This window comes from Oryx dammah, unplaced genomic scaffold (assembly GCF_014754425.2).
Source record: "Oryx dammah isolate SB20612 unplaced genomic scaffold, SCBI_Odam_1.1 HiC_scaffold_2, whole genome shotgun sequence".
Taxonomy (NCBI): Eukaryota; Metazoa; Chordata; class Mammalia; order Artiodactyla; family Bovidae; genus Oryx; species Oryx dammah.
The window spans coordinates 113,366,684-113,388,783 of record NW_024070186.1 but is presented as its reverse complement, the minus strand read 5'-3'; the positions used below and the strand labels follow the sequence as shown (position 1 = coordinate 113,388,783).

General features: G+C 39.7%; 2 protein-coding genes across 9 annotated transcripts in view; one reads left to right on the top strand and one right to left on the bottom strand.

Moving 5' to 3' along the window:
- Positions 1–1,360, top strand: part of ST3GAL6 (ST3 beta-galactoside alpha-2,3-sialyltransferase 6) — an 87,125-nt gene extending 85,765 nt beyond the window's left edge. For 7 of the 8 annotated variants that reach the window (XR_005718639.1, XR_005718638.1, XR_005718632.1 and 4 more), the window contains one exon: positions 445–1,359. The gene's annotated coding sequence lies outside the window, so the exon portion shown is untranslated. Of the gene's footprint in view, positions 1–444 lie in introns of all 8 variants that reach the window. The other variant, XM_040226170.1, reaches the window with a different exon arrangement.
- The window catches only part of DCBLD2 (discoidin, CUB and LCCL domain containing 2), an 85,011-nt gene continuing 63,146 nt past the window's right edge, over positions 236–22,100 (bottom strand). Inside the window, exons 10-16 of the mRNA XM_040226137.1 lie at positions 20,210–20,360; positions 19,310–19,396; positions 19,039–19,164; positions 10,736–10,829; positions 6,896–6,945; positions 4,668–4,805; positions 236–4,009 (exon numbers count right to left, since the gene is read on the bottom strand). Coding sequence (XP_040082071.1) covers positions 3,540–4,009; positions 4,668–4,805; positions 6,896–6,945; positions 10,736–10,829; positions 19,039–19,164; positions 19,310–19,396; positions 20,210–20,360 — 1,116 coding nt within the window. The 3' untranslated portion in view covers positions 236–3,539. The remainder of the gene's footprint in view (positions 4,010–4,667; positions 4,806–6,895; positions 6,946–10,735; positions 10,830–19,038; positions 19,165–19,309; positions 19,397–20,209; positions 20,361–22,100) is intronic.

Genomic DNA, 22,100 nt, shown 5'->3' with positions numbered 1-22,100 from the left:
CACAGCCGGGGCCCACAGCTAGGCTGTGGATGCTGAGTCTGGCTTCAGAAAGGGTGGTGCTGGCTACAGAAAAAGTTAAAAGTCAAACACTAATGGTGGCATTTTCAAATGTTACTGTAAATACTATAACACTGTCCATAACATTTCTGGCTGCTCTTAAAATTGAGGAAGCTGGTATTTTGTATAGTATGAGAATGGCTACAAACCTCAAGGTTTAAGAAAAAAAAGGAACAAGACACATATATACAATTTATTAAAAACACATGAACACATTAAAATCTCACTATTTATACAATCAAATTCTAGCAACATATACAAATACTGAGTGACTACAGTACATGCCGAGGTAAGAAAAGTACATTCTGGGAGAATATCACTGACACTCAAAGCCATTTTTATTTCCAATACGTATTTCAATATATGTTTTGTTTCTACCTTTCCCAGTGCCAAAAAAGAAGAGGAGATGAGAAGAAGAAACTAGTTACACGTTGGATTATATGAGAACTGGTGCCACAGTTGACCTAAATATCCAACTCTTACTTAGATATTGCAGTTTAGGGATTTCAAGTTCAGAACCAAAAAGCATAGCCAGTAGGCAATTTTTTTTTTTTTTTAAATAAACAGAACTTCACTGATTTCTCTTAAGAGGGTTGAAAAGCTTTTATTGTCCCACCTAATCTAGTTGTTCTTTCTAATCGTATTATCTGACATGGTGTTTTTCTATAACCCTCTTGCTCTCCAGGTTACGATGTGGACCAGCCCAGGGAAAGAGGTTCAAGCTTTAGTACATTCCACAGAATTATGGCCACATTCATATTTAAATAAGCTCATTTTCTGCTCCCTCTTGTGGATGGGAGGGAGAAGGGCAAATGTATACATAACATATTTTCAATTACTGTATAAATCTTCTACTCGAACCATTTCAACAGCAAATAAATCCATTGTTCAATGCAAAGTGCAAATAGCGAAACGTGAACTTAAATAACTGGGCTAGACCCTGCATACACAATAGGATCTATTTAGATTTACAGCTTTTAATACAATATAAATCAGCATTCACAATATCTTACCTTTAACTGTGCTGGTTCCTAAGATCAAGTAACAGCGAAGTCAGTGTAATTTTATGAAACCTTAAGGGCCACATTTCCTGTCGCACTGTGATTCTATTTTTATAACTGCATTAACAGGAAAAAATTTAACCCAGTAAGTCACAGTGACTTTTTTTTTTACGTTTCAAGCAAAGAATAAAAAATCAAGGGAATTTTGTAAAAAAAATGGTTACCTTCACATTTTCAGTTGTTACTTGATTGTCTCCAAAGCTGTATATATATCAGACATAGTAACGTTAAAAAAAAAAAACTCTAATATGAAAATGAATTAAAAAGTACATACCAGAACAACCTTTTGTATCAGGCTCAGCTCTTCATGTGGAAAGTAAAATATATAATAATAGTTAAAAACTAGATATTTTATAAAAATTATTGGTAGTTCAGGGACAGCACAGTGGCAACATATGAATCAAGTCTTAAAACATGCATTATTTAAGAAAATATTTGCTTCTCAACAAAAAAAAAGTTCTATGGGAAAACAATCAGGTACGCACAATTAAAAATAGCAAGCGTCTTTGGAAAAAAGAAATAGTTACTGAACTCATTTCTTTTAAAGCTTCAAATAGGCATATGATTTTAGAAGTAGATTTTTGTATACTAAGGATGAATAAAAAAATAAAAGCAATTGGTTTACTTTCTTCCCACCTGGAGGGGGATGACTACATTAATATATGTGCTTTACACATTCATACCTGTTTTAATAAAAGTTCAACATCTGTGCTTTTTGTTTCAAATATTTTGAAACAAAATGTGTATTGGTTTTTCAATGAATAAAATTATGCCTCAAAAGTCTGTTGGAAAAAGGAAAAGCAACTGAAAATAAGACCAACAAAATCATACAGCTAGAATGCAGGGAGGCTGTAGAATTTGGCAGCTCTGTTTTGGAGCAATGTTTCACAATGCTGACAGACTCATGGAAACAAGCAAAATGAACACTGTATATAGTTGGTTAAATTTAGCAAATTCTGCCATCACCTGGCGGTACAGGCTAAAAGAAACGACTAGAACCTGCTGGGGAAGTACATTTCAATATTAACTATAAACTAGGGGATGTAAAATTGATATATTTTAATCATATAGTTAGCTTCTCATATCATCTTACCAATCTACAGACTTCTAAAGATGGTTTTTACACTAAGGCTAGTAAACTGCAGATGACTTCTATTTCAGTCATTTAAACTACTTCTGGGTGACCAAAGTTGCCCAGAGGTATCAAAAATAAGACAGGGATTTTCCTTTGCTAGGATGCTAAAACATTTGTTCCCTCTGTTCCCTGTGAGACGGGAGACGACTCACACCCCAGACCACATGGATGGCATAATCACACAGAGCCGAAAAATACATGCTGGGTTTGCATTTCTTACTGTGGGAAAATATTTATTTCACTAAAAACAATAAATACCTTGAGAGTCAAAGAACAGTCTGTATATAAAACCAAAACAATTTGGTTACTTTTGTGGAGGGGAGGTAATTTATACGATTCCTGAGGAATAATTTTGCTTTTCATGTTGAGAAATATCAAGTGGGTATGGTTTACAGTGTTCACGTTTAGAAGTCGTTAACTTTTCACACTCTCCTAGGAAGAATTCCATTGCAAATAAAGTCTGGAGCAGAGGATCTCCTTTATAGCTTTTTAATTTATAAAGTTGTTCCTGTTTCCACATGAAGACACGAGGGGATCTAAGTTAATGAGATTGATAGAGCAAGCATCACCCACTGAAAAAAACTCAGGCATTTATAAACATGAGAATGGAGCAGGCCACCAAGGGCCCCAGGTGTAACAAGCAAGGGATGAGACCAGGTCATGTACTATGAAATGTTTAAGTTCATTAGAGTGTCAGAAAGTGAAAAATCACTCTGCTCACTACAGGTCAGTTTCCCAGCTACAGCTCTTCCTAAGGAAAGATGGATAAATATATAATGCTGCAATCAAAACAATGATTATATCAATATATATTTTTTAAATTCAGAAAGCAATACAAGAATAGAAGAGGAAGAAATCACAATAGTACCCACTTTTCACAAATTGCTGAATTTCAAGCCATTAGACATTTTAAGAACAGTACCATGCGTTATTGCCAAAAAGGCTTACAGAGCCATCTCGAGTTCATCAATGTACCTGCAGCATCGGTAATAAATACTCAGTGATTTTAAATTTCTTTGAAGTGCATAGTAGGGAGCCTTTTCTGTATAAAATAGTGTTTACAGTAGTAACAAACAAGATGTTTAAAATTTCATAGGCAAGCAGTAACTGTGCCACAGTAACCCTTTTAAAGCAAGATGGTAAGATTAGTAGTTTTTGTACCTCGGTCATCACACTTCCCCCAACCACATCCGTGACAGATATGTAATACGTTCTACCACTAATACAATAACAACAAAAAAGGCCATGTGCTTTAAAATGATGCTTTGTAAAAAGCAGCATCACCTTCAAAGGACTTCTTTAAAAACATCACATTCACCCTCCTTCCCTGCTTCTGACACCTCCTGCGTGCTCTGTGGCACCTGGTACACCAGTTCATCCGGGGCGCTTGGGCCCGGCTTCCCACCTTTCGGGGTATCATACTGGGCCTGCGCCGAGGAGCAGCTGTCGGTCCTGGAGAGGAGAGTGTTGTATGTTCCCACCGAAGTGGGCGGTTGGTTCCCTGCAGCTTTGAAAGTGGAAGTTGAGGGCAGGCCAGCTGCAGCTGAGGGGTGCCCGGACATGTCCATGACAATTGGGGTTGCGTACTCAGGCCCGGTCACTGGCAGTGGTTCTGCATAGGCGTGGTAAACTTCTTGCACTGGGGAGCTGTAGGGATCGAGGTCAGCATACCCTGCTTCTTTTCCTTCTTCTGGTTTAAAGGTAGACCTCTGATGGAGGGGGCCCACAATTCCTCCCACAAGTGGCTGTGCGTACTCTGGGTGTCACAAAACACAAACAGAAAAGTTCTCTCATTAATGCCACAGGCTTACTCTGAAAACACACACATCTTTCTGGCACCTGTGCTATCATGGAGATGGATGGGTTTTCCTGCAAGAATCAACTTCAAAATTAAAAAAGATGTTATCTCAAGGTAATATGTCATTGTGCCAGAAAGCTTCATTCATGGAATTCTGTATAAAGAGTGTATGTGTTCTTCAGATTTATAGATAACTATTTCATTAGAAAATAAATAGTCCCTTACTGTACTGGTCTTGGAAAATAATTTCATGTTTTTCTTTTTCAAATATTAGGAAATGTTTCAAATATTCACTGGGTTAATAGGATAAATACTGAGGCCACTGTGTCTTTCCTGCTCTCCTTTTAATACCCCCAAACTCCCAATAAAACCAAATGAAATTCCAGATAAGCAGACAAAATGCCCAAAGTTTTTAAGAAATGAATACCCCAATTTTATGGATAGAACATCTGAGACACAGAAATGACTCTCTTGAGGTCTTTTTTAAAAAGTGGTTCTACATTTGGAAACTAGCTCATCTCCTACACATGAAAAAGATAAAAGATACTGTAAATACCAAAGCACTTTGCAGCAAGCACAGCAGTTTCCCCTTGAGCCCGGGCTGTGCTATAATTACCTGCAGAGTCCGTCTGCAGCATGGTGGTGACCTCTCTCGGACTCAAGTGGTTCACCTCGCTACTGCTGTAGCGAACTGGGGTTTCCTCGTGCTCCACTGATTTGGCAGGAAGAAACTGCTTCATTCCTTTCCACCAACCTTCATTGTGATCATAAGCAAGAGAGACCATTAAAGAGAAAGCTATGTTTGAAATGATAACAGTATACGAAGGGAGAAATCTTGCTGCATTTAAGCCATTTCTATAACAAAGATCTATAAAATGAGCCTTGATGATCAAGACTTTAAAAAAAAATGTGGTAAAATACACATAAAATTTTCTCTCTTACCCCCCCTTTTTTTTTTTGGCTGCACCCACACGGCTTCCAGGATCTCAGTTTCCTGACCAGGGATTGAATCAGTAGTAGTGAAAGCCTGGAATCCTGACCACTAGGCACCAGGGAACTTTCTGAACCATTTTTAATTAAGCAGCCCAGTGATATTACATATGTTTACACTGTTGGGCAACCCTCACTCCAGCCATCTCCGTCTTGTGAAAATGAGATTTCATATCCATGAAGCAGTAAGTTCTGATTCTCTCTTCCCCTCAGTCCCTGGCAACCAGCACTCTACTTTGTCTTTAGAATACTATATATAAGTAGTACCTCGTATAAATGGAGTCATATTTTTCTTTTTGTGACTGGTGTATTTCACTTAGCATAAAGTCCTCAAGCTTCATCCACATTGCAGTATATAGTGCAGAATTTCCTTTTTTAAGGCTTAACATTCCAATTTATGTGTATACTGCATTTTGCTTATCCATATACTAGTGGGTCAATCTCCAGTACCCTTGCCTGGAAAATCCCATGGGTAGAGGGGCCTGGTAGGCTGCAGTCCATGGGGTCGCTAAGAGTCGGACACGACTGAGCAACTTCCCTTTCACTTTTCACTTTCATGCACTGGAGAAGGAGATGGCAACTCACTCCAGTGTTCTTGCCTGGAGAATCCCAGGGACAGGGGAGCCTGGTGGGCTGCCGTCTATGGGGTTGCACAGAGTCGGACACGACTGAAGTAACTTAGCAGTGGGTCAATACTTGGGTTGCTTCCATGTTTTAACTATTTTGAATAATACTGCTATGAACATGGAAGTAGAAATATTTATTCAAGACTCTGCTTTCAATTCTTTTGGGTATATACCTAGAAGTGGAATTGCTGGATCATACAGTAATTGTATTTTTAACTCTTTGAGGAACTGACCAAATAAAAACACCTACTTTCCAAAGAAGCTGCACCATTTTACATTCCCATCACCAGTGCACAATGGCTCTGATTTCTTCACGTCCTTGCCAATACTTGCCATTTTCCGTTTTTCTCCTAGTCTCTGTTTTCTCTCATCTAATCTTTATTATTTATTTCTTCCCAGTAGCTCTGGGTTTAGTTTGTTCTTCTTTTTCTAGTTCCTTAAGTTGTTCAAGCTTATTTTCTGCTTTGATAGACTATCCAATGCAAAGCAGAACACAGTGCAAATCTCTATCAAAAGCAATATACTGAAGCAAACCACTGCTGTTATAGTGCAGCCAGACAGTTGTTATAGCAGTGGTTTTTAATACATTAATAAGTTCAAAGAATTCTCAGATTAACCCTGGGGTGGGGGCTTGGGGGGACAGTGGCACAGGATCTGACCCTGCCACTGCTCTTTTCTGCCCTAGTCACAGTGAACTCTCTGGACTCCAGTCATTCCAGTGAGGCTGGGGAAGTGGGAGACCCGCAGAAGGCCCCTGCTGTCACCTGCAGCAAGCTGCCACCTGCCACACAGAGTAGGAATCAGAAGCAACAACAACTCATGACAGAGATGTCAGACTAACTCCACTGGGACAAACAGCCACAGCAGAGTGACCCACGCTGTCACCAGAACCGCAGTCCCCTACCTCTTACCTAGTGTTCACGTACACCACACAGAAAGCTGGTCTCAAGACAGAGACGTACATGGAGGCAAATCAGACACGTTTTCCAGAAGGAAAAGAGCAAAGCGTGTGTTATGAGAAATTCTTATAACGAAATTCCAGTTCATTACTTAGCAACTACAGAAAATTTTTACAGAAAAGAAACAAATCAGAACACAAGAGGAATGCCATTTTTCTAATAGTGCCAGGGAGTTAATGGGGGCCTGAAAATGGCTTTCCTCTTCTACTGTTGCCCCCTACAGGGCAGGGCTTCCCTCTGCTAGAAAGAGATACAAAGCCGTAAATTACCTGCCCGGTCCCAGTATGGCAAGTCATACGTGCCTTTAGTTTTTTTCTTTCTGGAAAAATACAGGGGGAAAAAAAAAAAGCAAATAGAGTGAATTCACTAGTAAGAAAGCTCTGAAACAGTAAGATAAACACACAAAAGTTAATAATTAGTCAAGAGTACACACTGCTACTTGCTGATCTACCCGGGGGAGACCTCTTCTTCATTTGACTTTCAAAGTTGCCATGGCTGAACTCTGGACTCTCAATAAATATTAAGCAACTGTCTGCTGACAGAGTTATTTTGTTACCCAACTATTTCCCACTCAAAACGGATAAAGAGATTTTTTTTTTTTTAAAGACTGATTCTGTAGATAAAAAAGCTGAATCAAACCAAAGACCCAACCCTGACATGTTTCACAAATCTGTTGATTCATCAAGTTCACAGGACAACAAGAATAACACAACCCTTTTCTTCTGCATTGTTATTATTTCCTCAACTTACTGTTTTTTCTCTATGGTCCTTTGCCCCTGAGAAGTTTAAAGTGTCACACATACCCTTAACTGCGTAGACCTGATTCCTCTACCCCGCCCAGGACAAGCCACACCACCGCTAACAGTGAGAGCTGAGGGCTACACGGGCTGTGGAGAAGGGTCTCCTTAGCCCACTCCTCAGAACTCAGAATACCTTTCTCTGGAGAAACTTCCGTCTCTCCCCAGCATTAAGAACTGCTACCTACATAGGAAAATATCAAGCACACAAAAGGACATTTTCTGGTTCAAGAATGTAAATCTAATTAAAATAATGCTCTGCAAGCTAAAGAGAAAGAAGCTACTCCATCCTTATAAATGAGCTCAAGAGGGTTATGTGATTTGCTCATGATCACAAATGAGGCTTCCTCAAAAGCCCAAGGTATGTGCCTTTCCTACTTGGAAACATTCTTCTCCAGTATAAGACTGTGTTTTTATTATTGATACTAAAAGCTTCCTCATTTAAAAGTATGGTTGTATTTAAAATATAATACTTCATTATTTCAAGGAAGTATAGTGTAAAACTTGTGGATAAGAAGGTAGGTGCTGAAGCTGTCCAATGGTTGTACTATAAAATAGGATTGCATATTCTTGATCTCAAATGAAAAAACTTCAGGTTGTTTATGCATGACATGTAAAGTATTTAGAACAGTGCCCGGCATGGGTCAGGGAGTCAGTAAGTAGCAGCTGTTTTTATTATTACTTTTCTCCTGGCTACCTTCATAAGCCCCTTAACGGTAGTTCCTCTTTGCTCCCTGTCACAAAGCCAGTTGTCCGCAATTTCATCCACTAAGTTCTTAACAGTAACCTTAACTCTGCAGCTCAGACCTTCTGTCCTGAACAGGCTCATGTTCCATCTACCTCTCTGTGGAGTCTGAATGTCCACAGAGTCCTCTAGACACCATCCCAAACTCATCTCAGGACTTGCCTCCGGGCTCTCAACAGTTCTGTTTCCCCGTTCCTCACCCCCAGGCTGGGGCTTTCACCGTACATGATTAGACCTGATCGGCTGACTGTCAGAGGCCTGGACCAAATCCCCACCCTGCTGACCAGGTGACCTCGGCAAGTTACTCGTGCTCTCTCAGTCTCACTTTCCTCTTCTGTAAGATGGGATCTGTAACAATACCTGCTTTACAAACTGGTTAAATGAGGTAAACATGTAAGGCATTTAGAATCATGCCTAAAGTCAGCATTTCATTTGATTTTGTATAAGGATTTGCCATTGATGTTCTCATCACCGCTAGTGCTGCTGTCCACTTGCCTGACAGCAGCGTGGACTTCCCCTCCTGGACTCTCCTCCCCCTGTTCCCTCCTTCCCCTCCTCACCCTCCCCCGCCATGCTAAGCTGTCGGTCCTGCAGACAGGGTCCTTCCTCCTGTGGCACACACTGTAGTCAGTCCTGTTTCGACGGCATTTCTTTTGTGTTACGACTCCTACTCCTCTTGTGTGAAACCTACAGGATTTAACCTGTTTCTGAGGCGTGCGTGTGTGTGTATGTGCGTTAGTGGCTCAGCTGTATCCAGCTCTTTGCGACTGCATGGACTGTAGCCCAGCAGGCTCCTCTGTCCATGGTATTCTCCAGGCAAGCATACTGGAGTGACTTCCCATTCTCTCCTCCAGGGGATCTTCCCGATCTAGGAAGTGAACCCAGATCTCCTGCATTACAGGCAGATTCTTTACCAACTGAGCTACCAGGGAAGCCTGTACGACTCGCTACCTAGTTCAAAATGGGAGTCCTAGCAGCCAGGGTGAACTTTCCTAAGAGTTGTTTTGAAACGTCTGCTGTAGGGTTGCCAGTGTCTTAGAGTGGTAAACTGAGAACATTACTTTAGATCAGAAGTTTGATGGGCCATGTACAGCACAGGAACAGAGAGAGAGACCGAAGGAGTCAGGACTCCTCCCCTGGGTAACAGTTCCTCCTTAAGAGGGGACCACTGAGCTGAGTGACCTGAAGGCTCTTGGCTGGAGGCCCTGACCCCATGCACATGGACGCTGCCTGTGGCCCTGCTGGGGCCAAGGCCTGCAGTTGGACCAGAGACTGCTGCTGCTGGTGCCGAGATGCCTCCTTCCAGACTGCTCCTTGGAGTGGTTCCCTACTCTGCCAAACCTGAGTTCTGTGCTAATTACGTGTAATAAACCCAGTGACTTGTTGAATACTGGCTACTGTTTTATCTCCAATCTTGTGATTCCTACCTGCCCTGACAGCTCGGCCCTGTGACAAGCAGGTTCCATGGTGGATGGTTCTATGCAATGCATTCTCTCCCACTGGACAGACTTTGGGGTTCACCAGAGGACTCCCACCAGACGGCTCAAATACTTGGTACAGAGTCAGAGCGCAAATATTTAATGGCTAAACAAATGAGCTCCCTCCAAACCTGTTAGTCACCAAAGCTGTCCCCACTGCTATGTTATCTCTACTGGTCTAAGTGCACAAGCCAGAAACTGGAGTGAATCCTAGATCCTCCTCCTCCTCTGGCAAGCAGCCCATCAAGTCCCCCACTGACACCACTGGCAAACTTCTGCCCCTTCTCCTAGAACTGCTGTGCTATGTTCTTGCCTGGCCTTAGTAGCTTCCTAACTCATCTCTCTTTTCTAGTCTCTTGTCTCTTTAATCCACCCTCACAAACTGCTGCCACCATTTTCCTACAGCATCTGATAATATCACCTGCCCGCTGAACACTGGTCAATGTCTTCCCCATCTACAGAAAGCCCCTCCTGGTCCAGACCAGGCTGCCTTTCTATGAGTCTCCCAGTGCTCCCCCACGCCAAGCCCCTGTGAGACAACTCACTATTCTGCCTACATTCCACATCTCCGTGCCTTCTCCCAAGCCATGCCCTCAGTCTGGGCCATTCTCTCTTCTTCTATCTAGCTAAAATCAACTCCTCCTTTAAGGGAAAACTTGTCAAACATGAGGATTACTCTTTTCTGGAAAAAAGGTTTCAGGTAACTCTCAAGATTCTTGCATCTGTGTTCCTCTGCACTTCACATACAACTCATCAACCCAAAGTATAGTGGTCAATCTGCCAGACAGTCTGGAGATAAGAATGGTGTTTCATTCTCTCAGTAAATGTTACTCAGTATCTATTATACCTTACTACTGTGTGTAACTCAGTGTGTAACACAAAGTTTGATGTAATAAAGGTACTCAGTAACTTATTATGAGATTGAACTTACTCATTTCTTATGGGAATAAAGGAGAAATATACATATTTTTGTTTTAATGACCATTTTAACTCTTATTCTCAAAAGGGTTCATCTTCTATATTTAGTTCTATTTGATATTTGGAAACATCCCCTCTAGGACCAGTCAGGTGAACTAGTTTTGCACTAACCTGTTTCTCCAATGCCAAGCACACACTAGGATGAGAATGAGAGTGGTGAGCACCATGACCAACACAGGGACAAGGACCGCGGCCAAGGCTACATCTGAAAAACAGCAGCAGACAAAAACACATTAACACCAAAGAAAGAATCATTAAGGAGAAGAGTAAAGATTAACTGTATCATCATTCAGAGTTTTTCTAGCTCAAAAAAAAAAAAAAAAAACACACCATAATTTATGCCATGAGAGTGGGCACAAGTGGTAACTGTAGAGATTTCACAGATACATGGAAATCTGTTGCATTATTTGCTCCACCACTGTATGTTTTTAAAACACCAAGACAGATTAAAAGACAAATGATAAACCGGGAAATATTTTCTGCATATGTGATAAGAAGTTAATAATAATTAATCTATTACAGAATTTACAGTAAAACATAAACAGCTCAGCAGAGATGAAAAAGCAATGCGTTAAGAAGCAAAGAATTCAATGCTGAGGTACACTGGAAACATATTGTGGAGCACGATGTTGCAGATTACATGCGTTACCTGATTGAATAATATGAGGATGCTTACAAGAAACAATTCTATCAGTGCATAAAGAACAACGTAACTACAGACATGATGGAGGAGATGTATAAAAAGCTCATGCTGCAATACGAGAAAATCCAGCATATGAGAAGAAGCCTAAGAAAGAACTTAAAAAGAAGAGGTGGAAATGTCCCAAAATGTCACTTGTTCACAAGAAAGATCAGCTTCCTTCAAGTTCAGGAACAGGCTGCCAAGAGTTAATAAACCAAACCTCAATTTGCTATCAAAATTTTTCAGATAAAGACAATAATAAACTTATTGAACAAGCAAAAAAAAAAAAGTGAGCATTAAACATGTTCACCTCACTAGTAATCAGAGAAGTAAAGCTCAGACAAGAATAAGATGTTATTTTTGCTTATCAAATTGGCAAATATTTAAAAGAACAACTAATTGCTGAAGAGGGTCTCAAGAAACAGGTATTTTAATGGGACTATAACTATCATTCTGATCGGCATTCTGGGGCAAAATTTATAAAAAGGTGTTACTTGACAATTCTCTATGCAGAATTATTCTTAGGAGAAAATTATGATGGCATTCAAAGATGTACCTTTAAAGATCTTTGCTACTGTATCTGCAGAAGAGTAAAAACCGAGAAGTAATACAAATGCTCAACAATGAGGGGGAGGAAGTAAATCACTGTTTCCTCCTTATAATAAAATATTACCTATATACTGGAAGTGACGGCAAAATAGTTACAGATGTGAAAAGATAACAACAGAGTACCAAGTTGTTGTTGTTCAGTTGCTAAGTTGTGTTCCACTCTTTGGGACCCCAAGGACTGCAGCCCACCAGGCTTCCCTGTTCTTCACCATCTCCTGGAGCTTGTTCAAACTCATGTCCATTGAGTCGGTGATGCCATCCAACCATCTCATCCTCTGTTACCCATTTCTCCTCTTGCATCCAATCTTTCCCAGCATCAGGGTCTTTTCCAATGAGTTGGCTCTTTGTATCAGGTGGCCAAAGTATTGGAGCTTCAGTATCAGTCTTCCCAATGAATATTCAGGATTCATTTCCTTTAGGGTTGACTGGTTTGATCTCCTTGCTGTCCAAGGGACTCTCGAGAGTTTTCTCCAAAACCACAGTTTAAAAACATCAATTCTTTGGCACTCAGCCTTTTACTGTCCAGCTCTCACACCTGTACATGACTCCTGGAAAAACCATAGCTTCTACAATACACATCTTTGTAGGCAAAGTAATGTCTCTGCTTTTTAATACACTGTCTAGGTTTGTCATTGTGTTTCTTCCAAGGAGCAAACATCTTTTAATTTCATGGCTGCAGTCACCATCCACAGTGATTTTGGAGCCCAAGAAAATAAAGTCTATCATTGTTTCCATTGTTTCCCCATCTATTTGCCATGAAGTGATGCAACCAGATGCCATGATCTTCATTTTTTTGAATGTTGAGTTTTAAGCCAGCTTTTTTACTCTCCTCTTTCACCTTCATCAAGAGGCTTTTAAATTTCTCTTTGCCTTCTGCCATAAGGGTGGTGTCATCTGCATTTCTGAGGTTATTGATATTTCTCCTGGGAATCTTGATGCCAGCTTGTGATTCACCCAAACTGGCATTTCACGTGATGTATTCTGCAAATAGTATTTGAGCTGTTTCAAATCCTGAAGGATGATGCTGTGAAAGTGCTGTACTCAATATGCCAGCAAGTTTGGAAAACTCAGCAGTGGCCACAGGACTGGAAAAGGTCAGTTTTCATTCCAATTCCAAAGAAAGGCAATGCAAAAGAATGCTCAAACTACTGCACAATTGCACTCATCTCACATGCTAGTAAAGTAATGCTCAAAATTCTCCAAGCCAGACTTCAGCAATACATGAACCGTGAACTTCCTGATGTTCAAGATGGTTTTAGAAAAGGCAGAGAAACCAGAGATGAAATTGCCAACATCCATTGGATCATGGAAAAAGCAAGAGCGTTCCAGAAAAACATCTATTTCTACTTCATTGACTATGCCAAAGCCTTTGACTGTGTGGATCACAAGAAACTGTGGAAAATTCTGAAAGAGATGGGAATACCAGACCACCTGACCTGCCTCTTGAGAAATCTGTATGCAGGTCAGGAAGCAACAGTTAGAACTGGACATGGAACAACAGACTGGTTCCAAATAGGAAAAGGAGTACGTCAAGGCTGTATATTGTCACCCTGCTTATTTAACTTATATGCAGAGTACATCATGAGAAACGCTGGATTGGAAAAAACACATGCTGGAATCAAGATTGCCAGGAGAAATATCAAGAACCTCAGATATGCAGATGACACCACCCTTATGACCGAAAGTGAAGAGGAGCAAAAGAGCCTCTTGATGAAAGTGAAAGAAGAGAGTGAAAAAGTTGGCTTAAAGCTCAACATTCAGAAAACGAAGATCATGGCATCTGGTCCCATCACTTCATGGCAAATAGATGGGGAAACAGTAGAAACAGTGTCAGACTTTATTTTATTGGGCTCCAAAATCACTGCAGATGGTGACTGCAGCCATGAAACTAAAAGATGCTTACTCCTTGGAAGAAAAGTTATAACCAACCTAGATAGTATATTCAAAAGCAGAGACATTCCTTTGCCGACTAAGGTCCGTCTAGTCAAGGCTGTGGTTTTTCCTGTGGTCATGTATGGATGTGAGAGTTGGACTGTGAAGAAGGCTGAGCACTGAAGAATTGATGCTTTTGAACTGTGGTGTTGGAGAAGACTCCTGAGGGTCCCTTGGACTGCAAGGAGATCCAACCAGTCCATTCTAAAGGAGATCAACCCTGGGATTTCTTTGGAAGGAATGATGCTAAAGCTGAAGCTCCAGTACTTTGGCCACCTCATGCGAAGAGTTGACTCATTGGAAAAGACTCTGATGCTGGGAGAGATTAGGGTCAGGAGGAGAAGGGGACGACCGAGGATGAGATGGCTGGATGGCATCACGGACTGGATGGACGTGAGTCTGAGTGAACTCCGGGAGATGGTGATGGACAGGGAAGCCTGGCGTGCTGCGATTCATGGGGTCGCAAAGAGTCGCACACGACTGAGCGACTGAACTGAACTGATTGAAACCAAAAGCATGTATGAACAAGGCAGAAACCAACACAATGCTGGAGCCTGCAGGAACTTGGAGATCACTTAATCACTTATCGCTTAATAAGGGGATTAAGTTATCTCACCCTATAGATAAGGAATCCTGGTCTGTTTAAGGTTATCTGTATGGAACAACTGATTGGTTAAACATCAAGAAAGGAGTAAGACAGGGCTGTCTGCTGTTGCCCTGTTTGTTTAAGCTATACACTGAGCACATCAAGAGAAATGCCAGACTGGATGAGTTACAAGCTGGAACCAAAATAGGCAAGAAAAACATCAACAACCTCATGACGAGCACATGATACCACTCTAATGGCAAAAAGCAAAGAGGAACTAAAGAGCCCCTTGATGAGGGTGAAGGAGGAGAGTGAAAGAGCTGGCTTAAGAGTAAATATTAAAAAAAAACTAAGATCATGGCGTCTGGCCCCATTACTACCTGGCAAACAGAAGGGGAAAAGGTGGAAATAGTGACAGATTTCCTCATCTTGGGCTCCAAAATCACTGCAGATGGTGAGTCCAGCTATGAAATCAGAAGACAATTGCTTCTTGGCAGGAAAGTGATGACAAACCTAGACAATGTGTTGAAAAGCAGACACATTACTCTGCTGAAAAGGTCCATATAGTCAAGGCTATGATCTTCCCAGTGGTTAGGTACAGTTTTGAGAGCTGGACTGTAAAGAAAGCAGAATGCCAAAGAATTGATGCCTTCAAACTGTGGTGTTGGACAAGACTCCTGAAAGTCCCATGGGCACCAAAGAATTTATGCCTTCAAACTGTGGTGCTGGGGAAGACTCCTGAAAGTCCTGCGGGCAGCAAAGAGATCAAACCAGTGAATTTTAAGAGAGATCAACCTTGAATATCACTGGAAGGACTGATACTGAAGCTGAAGCTCCAGTATACTGGTCATCTTATGTGAACACATGACTCATTGGAAAAGTTCCTGATGCTGGGAAAGATTGAGGGCAGGAGAAGAGGGCATCAGAGGATGACACGGTAGACAAGAACTTGGGCAAACTCTGGGAGACGGTGAGGGACACAGAGGCCTGGTGTGCTGCAGTCCATGGAGTCACAAAGAGTTGGATATGACTGGGCGACTGAACAAGGTCATCTGGTTCAAAATTGGGAAAGGAGTATGTCAAAGCTATATACTGTCACCCTGCTTATTTAACCTGTACGCAGAGTACATCATGCAAAACGCTGGGTTGGATGAATCACAAGCTGGAATCAAGATTAACGGGAGAAATATCAACAACTTCAGATATGCAGATATACCACTCTTATGGCAGAAAGTAAAAAGGAACTAAAGAGCCTCTTGATGAAGATGAAATAGGAGAGTGAAAAATCTGGCTTAAAACTCAATGTTCAAAAAACGATTAAGATGATGGCAAGGCATCTGGTCCTATCACTTCATGGCAAATAGATGGGAAAACAATGGAAACAGCGGCAGATTTTATTTCTTGAGCTCCAAAATTACTGTGAACAGTGACTGCAGCCACAAAATTAAAAGATGCTTGCTCCTTGGAAGAAAAGTTATGACAAAACTAAACAGCGTACTAAAAAGCAGAGACATCACTTTCCTGACAAAGGTTCAATAGTCAAAGCTATGGTTTTCCCAGTAGTCATGTATGGATGTTGAGAGTTGGACCATAAAGAAGGCTGAGCGCCGAAGAGTTGATGCTTTTGAATTGTGGTGCTGGAGAAAATTCTTGAGAGTCACTTGGAGATCAGGAATCAAGGAGATTGAACCAGTCAATCATAAAGGAAATGAACCCTGAATATTTGCTGGAAGGACTGATGCTGAACCTCCAATACTTTGACCACCTGATGTGAAGAGCCAACTCATTGGAAAAGACCCGGATGCTGGGAAAGATTGAGGGCAGAAGGAAAAGGGGACAACAAAGCATGACATGGTTGGGTGGCATCACCAACTCAGCAAACATGAGTCTGAGCAAACTCCGGGAGTTAGTGAAAGACAGGGAAGCCTGGCATGCTGCAGACCTTGGGGTCGTCAAGAGTCAGAAATGACTGAGCGACTGAACAACAGCGAAGGTCATCTGGGAAGCTGGTTTCTTCTCCCACTCCTTAACCTCCTCCTGACCATGAGGGTGACAACAGCAACAACTCCTGATATTTACTGGGTGGGAAGCTCCAGACCTGCATCTCCTTTACTCCATATCATAACCCAAAGAAAGAGTGAGCCTGAAGATTCAGGAAGGGAGAAGATGATCCATAACACCAGGCCTCTGAGAAGTAGGATGATCGGAAATAGATGAGTATGCAGGTTCCAGAAAAAAGGTTCCACTGAAGTGCCCTTCAAATGGCTTCTACTTTGTGAAGCGGAAGATATAACTGAGAGTGAGTCTCTGGGTCAAGGGTTTGAAAAATACAGAGAATGTTTCTAACAGCTACTGTTGGGAACAGACAGAAGAAGTAACCAGAGAAACAAAAGACCACCAGCTGGTACTGAGGGAGGACCCTGATGTTAGAGCAACACAAATCTGACCATGATGTGATTTTCACCAGCATCACTCTTAGACCGGATGTAAAAATGGAGAAAGGAGAAGGGCATACAACAGAAATAATGACTCAGGATAGAAAGGACTAAGAAATTAGAAAAGCAGAAGTGCTTTATCCCTAAAATGTGTGAAACTGTAGAGAAAATAGTCAGGTTCAGATGGATACTGTTTGACTTAATCAGAGGTATTATTAATACAATATATGCTTAGGTTTAAAAAATAATAAATTCTATACAGTACTATTTCAAAGAAAAGGAGACAGGAGGTCTTCAATCAAAAAGACCTGTATGCTCTTTGTTAGTCTTTTAAAGATTACATGGACCCTAGTTCCAGAATAAAATGCTTCAAGAACAATTTTAGTCCTAAGAGTTTAAAATTCTATAATCAGATTTTAAGATGAGCAACACTTAAAAATGACTGTTCTTCCATATGGCATGTGGTCTGGGATTCCACCCAAATGCATGGTTTCTGTAAACTGAAGCTCTTTGTGGGATGCTGAAATTTCTTGTCTCTGTCAACTCTTGCTTCTTTCTAAAGTGGACAAAATTAATGTTGCCTGCCATTTCAGTAATCAGAGTGTTGCCTCAAGTTCTCAGCCACTATTCCCCACCCATGACCATGTACACCCAGAGGAATTTAGGATGGAGAAAAATGGAATACTGACTCTAAACAGTTAAGATACATATTAATGAATAATTTCAGTGAGCTCAGACTCTTGCATCTTCCCCTACATAGAAAAGCATTAAAATCATTAACTTTAGATGTCTTATTTTTTTATCTTTTTTCCCCAGCAAAAATTCCTATGTATCCCAGCTCCTCCCTTATGTCTTTAAAACAGTTTCATAGAACTATCTTGGAGGATGTATCCCGGACTACAGTCCTCAGTAAGAACCTGGATAAAACACAATTCTCAACTTTTAGGTTGTAAGTTTTTTTTTTTTTAATCAACACTAGCCTTTCCTTCAGTATGAGAAAGACACAGGTCTCTCTGGGAATACTTTAGAAGATACGAAGGAAACTGATGTGGAAAGTTGTAGAAAGCTATCTGAATCCAGACAAATTTTCAGAAAATGAGAATGATTAAAATTGTATTAAGTTACTCTGAATGGACACTTTCTCTTCTCTGCATTGTCCTGAAAATTAGGGTGCTTTTTAATCTGTCAACATTGAAATTAATTCCTTAATGGCATTGATGCTTTTGTTCCTGAATTCAACTGAAATTTTGTTTTCAACTAGTAAAATAAAAAACTAGTATACTTATATATGTTAACATTTTATATAACAATAATAAACAACAAGCTTGAAAGTAAATTGGAGAATAGTATTTGTCATCTGAAAAAGTTAACTATAAACATTTAAAAAACAGAGACCAAATTTTTAAAATAAATGTTAACTGAGTATCTTTTATTTTTTTTTTAAAAGTATATTAATTTTCACCAACCCTTTTGTTATTTTTCTTCTTCCTTTTTTGCTACCAAATCCCTATCTAACAAATTAATATACAATCAGAAAAAAGTTTGCTTCTTGCTATTGTTTTATTTTTAGAAAAATTTTCTTTCCAAGGCTGAGGCTCCATGTATTTAGTTATAGAAGGGAAAAAAAATCACAAAAGGAATTTTATGATTCCTTTATCATCTAAAGTTAATGATTTTAGATGATAACTTTATCATCTAATTAATGATTTTAATGCTTTTCTATGTAGGGAAAGATTTAAGAGTCTGAGCTCACTGAAATTATTCATTAATATGTATCTTAACTATTTAGAGTCAGTATTCCATTTTTCTCCATCCTAAATTCCTCTCTGGGTACATATTTAGAGTCAGTATTCCATTTTTCTCCATCCTAAATTCCTCTCCGGGTACATGGTCATGGGTAGGGCTGGTGGCTGAGAACTTGAGGCTGAGAACCTAGAATACAGCAGCCAGCTCTAAACACTTAAAGAATTATTTTACATTGTAACAGATAACAGAACTTAGCAATGCAGCCAGTTTTTTATATAAGGTATGGAGTTGAACTTTTTGCTATATTTAAAAAACAAAGGGGAAAAAATCTTGAGGGTTTAAAAGCTGGAGATGTTCCTGAAAACTTGTTAAAAACAAAAAAATTCACTCTTTTAAACAGGTATTAATTTTCGGGTTTGCATACCTTTGGTCACATTTGGAGTTACGGTAGTATTTTTGATTTCAGGAGTGGCAGTTGTCTGCTCTGTCTGTGTAGGAAATTCATTGCTACTTCGAGGTTGTAGTGGTTGAGTAAATTTGGGGGCACGACCTTGAAAAAAATTTTAAAAACCCTTTATTCTTTTATCTATACCACCTTGATTAAAATAGTTACTTTATGATGCTTTTAACATATTATGGAAAATTATACCACAAAACTAGGGGATACTGAATGCTCACTTTTGAAGGAGGCATACCTTTGGCTATTTTTGGAGGAGTTGTAGTATTTCTGAGGTCATTGCTGCTCCGAGGAGGTGGAGGTTGAGTAAGTTTTGGAGGACGACCTTGAAAAAATGGTTTAGAAAAGTTTCTACATTTTGCTTATAAAAATCATAGTTAAAAAATAGTAATTTTAAATGTCTTTAACATTTCCCACAGTACTTAGTTTTGTACAGTAACTTTAAATCTCAGAGAAAGATGTCAGAATGATAAATGTACTCTGTAGTAAATGCACAAATATCCTTTGATTTCTGAGTTTTTAAATAATCAAATTGTCCAAAAAGAATCTTCTTAGGAAGGAGAATACCAGACGATACTGAAAAGATAGAGAATGTTGAAAGGATAAAGCTATAAAAATGTTGTCACAATATATATACTTACTACTCATTCAACTCATTGAATAAATATTTATGGAGGGCCTACTATGTGTCAGGCACTATGGTAGTTTGGGAGGATATAACAGTAAACAAAGTATTAAAATATTATATAATTTTGATGGAAGTTATTCCTACTTTTAATTTATTCAAAATAAAATGTACTTAGGCTAAGATGACTGTTACAATCATCTTAGAATGATAGAAATATTCTACTACATGAGACCTGATTATAAATGATTAAGGTTGAGGCTACATTTGGAAATCCAACTCTTTGCTTTGTCTCATCAGTGATGTTCTTTCTTCTTCCACCTGTAACTTTAGAAACCAGTTTGATATCTAATATGATAGTTAATAGGGATAACTATTTCTTTTTAAAAATCCCTTTAAGAAGATACAATAACTACAGGATAAGCACATTATTATTAGTTTCTCAAAGAACAGCAAAGTCATTTTTAATTAATGCAATGAAAACAAGATGCCTTAAACATATTGTTGAATTACCTTTAGGAATAAATTGACATCCGAGCAGTTCCATTTTCATGGCAATTTTCTGCTGCCATTGGGTAGGATTCACTCTAATAAAACGTGCAATAATTGGTGGCAAAAAGTTATTACGCACATCCTGGTGATAATCTTTGTTTCCTTGAAATATCTTTAAAAAACAACAAAAAATTGGTACTTTACATCAACAAAGGCCAGGGCTAAACTGCTCCACTGAAACATGTTTCTGGGTTTTGCTCTGGGCCTTAAATGAGCTCTGCAAAGTATGACAATAAGCATTAATTTGTATGAAAATAAATCATAATTTGGAAAAACTATTAAGAAGCAGCACCTTCTTGATAAAAATTTCATAAAAGGAAATACTGAATATAAAAATCATTTTATATGACAAACATAACAATGGCAACCCACTCTAGTACTCTTGCCTGGAAAATTCCGTGGACTGAGGAGCCTGACAGACTACAGTCCATGGGGTTGCAAAGAGTCGGACACGACTGAGCGACTTCACTTCACAAACATAACAAAAGTTCTAACTTGGCAATTTGAGGAGGTTTTAATTGCAGTGCACAGTATATTGTATTAATAATTCCTGTGGAATCATCAGCTATTTAAATAAATTTATTTTTAAGGTAAAGCATAATTGAACATTTGAGGTCTTAGAGGAAATGCTTTACTGTGTACTTTTCATAATTCTTCTCTCAATAAATTGACTGAAAGTGAACACACTAGTAAACACATAAGGGATATATATCTCCACCTACTGGAGAAACTGTATAAACACAGTTCCCACTTCTCTGCCAGCAGAGAGTGGGAAAACCTCATAGACAAAGGATACCAGGTTGAGTTCTTAGAAAGATACTGTCTCAGCAGTCGGGAAAGATGAGAACTAAAGCTGCTCAGGTCTTGCCTAACCACACAAAAATGTAAGCCTTGAAAAGATCACATGATTTCCAAGTAACCTAACTGCATCCCAGAATAGCTATGTGTGTCAGGTCAGAACTGATAAGCCAGACCACTTCCTCATTTTACAGGTAAGAACTCTGATCCTATAGGCGCTAATTCGTGTCCAACTCTTTGCCACCCCATGGACTGTAGCCCACCAGGTTCCTCTGTCCATGGGCTTTCCCAGGCAAGAATACTGGAGTAGGTTGCCATTTCCTCCTACAGGGATCTTCCCAACCCAGGAATTGAACGGATGTATCCCAGGTGGATTCTTTATCACTGAGCCATGTGGGAAGTCCCAACCTAGAACTCTAAGCCCAGTGAAATTATGTTTCAAAAAAGAAGCCAAAATATTTTCTCAGAACTTTGTTAAGACGTTTTTAAAATATAAGCATTGATAATACTTATGATTATAAAAATTATTCCACAAGTATAACAAATATTACTATACAAATAAATATAGATGTGCTAATAGTAAAAAGTAGTCAAGTTTGGGGGCATTAAGCAGAAATAAGTTACATACAGAGACAATATTGTTATTTGCTTCAAGGGGTGGAGGCTCACTAAAGGTGAAGTTCTTGTGATATCAAGTAGAAGAGAAGAAGGAAGGCCTTGAATAACAGCTGAAGAGTTTAGATCCAGATGAAAGACTAAAAGGAACCCCTGGAGTTTTTTGAACAGAGAGATAAGTGGCGAGTGAAAATATTAGCATACCATATACATGACAGAGAACTGATAGTATTAAAATCAAAACAAAACTCATGGGGAGGTTTCATTGGAAAAATGTGCTCATAATTCAATTTCAGATGAGAGGCAGTCACCTTCCCTGGGGACAGGGACCCCTTGCGGTGGGTAGATCAAGACCAGGAGCCCAGATGAAAGAAACCGACCTTCGGCTGGGAGCCACCTCTGCTATTTTCTCTCTACCCCTTAGCATCTGTTCTGGCAC